Source organism: Salvelinus fontinalis, chromosome 18 (genome assembly GCF_029448725.1).
Source record: "Salvelinus fontinalis isolate EN_2023a chromosome 18, ASM2944872v1, whole genome shotgun sequence".
Classification (NCBI taxonomy): domain Eukaryota; kingdom Metazoa; phylum Chordata; class Actinopteri; order Salmoniformes; family Salmonidae; genus Salvelinus; species Salvelinus fontinalis.
Window position 1 is genome coordinate 34,764,639 of NC_074682.1, and position 4,149 is coordinate 34,768,787.

At 42.0% G+C, this 4,149-nt stretch overlaps 1 protein-coding gene across 1 annotated transcript in view; it reads left to right on the forward strand.

The window, feature by feature from the left end:
• LOC129815375 (lysine-specific demethylase 5B-like) overlaps positions 1-2,180 on the forward strand; it is a 28,207-nt gene extending 26,027 nt beyond the window's left edge. Inside the window, exons 24-26 of the mRNA XM_055869146.1 lie at positions 124-320; positions 706-963; positions 1,282-2,180. Of these exons, the coding sequence (XP_055725121.1) occupies positions 124-320; positions 706-963; positions 1,282-1,416 (590 nt within the window). The 3' untranslated portion in view covers positions 1,417-2,180. The remainder of the gene's footprint in view (positions 1-123; positions 321-705; positions 964-1,281) is intronic.
• Positions 2,181-4,149: the final 1,969 nt, after the last annotated feature.

Below are 4,149 nucleotides of genomic sequence, written 5' to 3' on the forward strand. Positions count from 1 at the left end.
AATTCACATTTTTATCAAATTTCTATCAATGTCTAACACATGTAAAATGTATTATACAGAAGAAAAAAATGAACTATTGCTTTTAAGGGCTGTGTTGAACTGTGTTATTGGTGTGTGTTTCAGGACTGAGCACTGAGCTGGAGGAGCTGATGGTGGAGGGCTTCTTGCTGCAGGTGACTCTACCTGAGACCCAGCAGCTGTACATGTCCCTCAGCAGACTGGATTCCCACAACCTCACAGAAAGCCCCTCTCCCCAGCACAGCACAGAGCAGGACCAACACCAGCACAACCCTCAGGGAGGGAGCCCCCCTCACAACCAGGTAACATACTAGTCTACTACTGTGAGGCACAGCTCAGATAGCAGGTCAACCACTTGATTAAAGGGTTGTTTTGATGTATTTGAGACGTTTATGAACTTTTGTTCATCATGTTGACCTTTTTTAAATTATTTTTGAATGAATTTATTTGGGTGAAAAATAATATAGAATCTGCGCTGGATCCCAGATGCCACTTAAAAGCATTAATTTAAACACTTATTTCCAAAGTGGTCCACGATGGTAAAACAAACTGACATATGATTTTAAAAGACAAAGTTACAAAACATTACATTCAAACAAAATGACATACATACAAAAACATTTACATTCAAACAAAACCCTTACATTCATGTGTGTGACTTAAATGCGTGTTTACTGTTTTCACCAGAACGGAGTAGCCTGTCTCAAGAAGGAGGCTGTGAACGGCAAGCGGACCAAGCGGTGCATGGAGAAGGAGGGCTCCGAGCGTAAGGACAAAGCCAAGAAGCCCCGCAAGAAGAAGCCCAAAATGAACAAGGAGAGGAGCCAGGAGACCAAGGGGACCTGTTCACCCACCGCCACTCACTCTGACCTCTCCCTTTCGGACTCTGATGAAGACTTCAACCTGTGCGCTGCACCGTGGTGCAGAGAGCCAGAGGGGAAACAGGTTAGCATTAAACCCCCCCTCCACTGCATTATGTTGTGGGTCATTTCAGTGTGTTTTCCCTCACATCACATTGTTTTAGCAATTGGACTATATTGAAAATAGTATGTAGTATGATTTGTATTAAAGGAAGATTCCACCCAAAACTATATTTTGGTATTTGTTTCATTAGTCCATTGATATAGTCCCAAACTGTTTTACATGTAAGCAATGACGTTTTCAAGATGTATAACTTTCAAAATACAGATATACAGCCGGTATGATTTATTTTGCATCATATGATGCTGCGTTGTGCATTATATTTCCCTCTGTTTTTCTCAGGTGAATTGGGTCCAGTGTGATGGCAGCTGCCAGCAGTGGTTCCACCAGATCTGTGTAGGAGTGTCTGCAGAGCAGGCAGAGAAAGAGGACTACATCTGTATCAGCTGCACACAGCCAGACCACACCAGGGAGTGAAGACCAGTTTTGAAGGATTATCAGTTTTCGTTTAGTCACAGCTCTGGGTGTATAACCACCCAGTTATTTCCCTTCCCCATTCTCAGCTATGCTCTGGCCCCACCGCCTCCTCATTGACCTTCCTGATCTAGCTCTTCTTGGTGACAACAGTGCTCCTTCCTCCTCCTTCCCAGCCCAAACTGCTTTTCAGAGCTATTGACTCTTCCATCGCTGTTTTGTTATAGTGGCTGGCTTTATACAGCCAATCAAACTTCATCTTTCCAATCATCAACGACATGATGCAGATTGTACTGCGTGAGGTTCCAACTGTTTGCGAAGCAGAATAAAGTGGAGGAAACAGTACATTTTCACTTGACTGACTTTACTTGCATGTGTAACAAGACAACGCAGGTATTTTTCAACCAGAAGAAGTCAATTGGACAACATTTTTGGAACCCAGTTTTTGTACATGCATCTGAACAACAATGTGAACCCTTTTTCTTCTCTTGTAGAGCTAATATTATTTATCTGAGCAATAACTGAATTGTTAATTTGAGTTCAGTTTGTCTGAGCTGTTTGTGCTTAGAAATGGTTCTATACTATAGAACCTATAGAGCGCCCTTGTAGGCTGCAGGTTGAAAGTGATATTTGACTTGCAACATGGCTAACATAAGGAACTGTGTGAATTAACTGCCCCGGGTATCATTCAACTTTTTTCCTCCTTTGGGTAAATATGATTAATGCGTTGCAGTTTGCATAAGAAATAAAATAATTTGTTCCCACAAGTATGTTGTCTGTATTTTCTCAGTGTAGAAGCTATCCTAACTCAAGTAAGCATTTAATATCTGTGAGTCCCATGGGCAAGAATATTTAATTATCTGAAGAATAACGGGATTATAATGGCTGAGAATAATAATCCACAGGTGTACTGTGAGTGGGCTAAACATGATACATGAGATATTTGCTACTTTCAATTAAATATGTAGGATTATATCATCCAAAAACAACTCCTACTATACATGTCAACAAGCCCTACTGTTAACATTCTAATCTTCCAATAAAATATTACAAATTGTATTATTCAGCTCGTGCTGATGCTTGGCTATTTCTTTCCATATTTGTATCTAAATAAATGCATCAATTCATAAGGAAATCAGTCAAATTGAAATAAATTCATTAGGCCCTAATCCATGGATTTCACATGACTGGGAATACAGATATGCATCTGTTGGTCATAGATACCGTTTTAAATAAGGTAGGGGGGTGTGGATCAGAAAACCAGTCCATATCTGGTGTGACCACCGTTTTCCTCATGCAACTCGACATCTCCTTCGCATAGATCGAGTTGATCAGGCTGTAGAATGTTGTCCCAGTCCTCTTCAATGGCTGTGCGAAGTTGCTGGATATTGGCAGGAACTGGAACATGCTGTCAATGAAGAGCATCCCAAACATGCTCAATGGGTGACATGTCTGGTGAATATGCAGGCCATGGAAGAACTGGGAAATGTTCAGCTCACAGAAATTGTGTGCAGATCCTTGCGACATGGGGCTGTGCATTATCCTGAAACGTGATGGCGGCGGCTGAATGGCACGACAATGGGCCTCAGGATCTCATCACGGTATCTCTGTGCATTGAAATTGCCATCGACAAAATGCAGTTGTGTTCATTGTGTCTAGTTTATGCCTGCCCATACCATAACCCCACCATGGGGCACTCTGTTCATAACGTTGGCATCAACAAAACGTTTGCCCACACGTGCCATACATATAAAATCAGAATTAATTTGTGAAGAGCACACCTCGCCAGTGGCCATCGAAGGTGAGCATTTGCCCACTGAAGTCGGTTACGACGCCGAACTGCAGTCAGGTCAAGTCCCTGGTGAGGACGACGAGCATGCAGATGAGCTTCCCTGAGACAGTTTGAGCAGAAATTATTTGGTTGTGCAAACCCAGTTTCATCAGCTATCTGGGTGGCTGGTCTCAGACGATCCTGCAGGTGAAGAAGCCGGATGTGAAGGTCCTGGGCTGGCTTGGTTACACGTGGTCTACGGTTGTGAGGTGGCTTGTGGTAGAGAAATTAACATTCAATTCTCTGGCAACAGCTCTGGTGGACATTCCTGCAGTCAGTATGCCAATTGCACGCTCCCTCAACTTGAGATATCTGTGGCATTGTGTTGTGACAACTGTGAACTTTTATTGTCCCAAACAAGGTGCCCCTGTGTAATGATCATGCTGTTTAATGAGTTTCTTGATATAACACACCTGTCCAGTGGATGGATTCTTTAGGCAAGGAAATGCTCACTAACAGGGATGTAATCAAATTTGAGAGAAATAAGCTTTTTGTGCATATGGAAAATGTCTGGATTATTTTGTCAGCTCATGAAACACCGGATCAACACTTTACATGTTGCGTTTATATTTGTGTTCAGTGTAATTTCAAGTCCTCATCTTTTCTTTAACCACTGATGAGTGGAGATGGGAGATTTCTTTTCCCAATGCTCTATTTTCCACCATTTTGTTTTCTTCTATCAAATCCTCACACCAATTATCAAAACAGTTCCATATCCTTATTTTTACCCCTTGTTTACCCCACAGTCGTGCATCTTCAGTTAAAAAATGCGCACCACAATATGTCCATTGTTTTCGAGAGCAAATCAACTGGAATTAATCTATATTTGTTTGTATTTCTCGTTTGTCGTCTGTCTACACTACAGCAGGAAACACGCATTTATTCTGCCAAGCCACAAGGCGGCG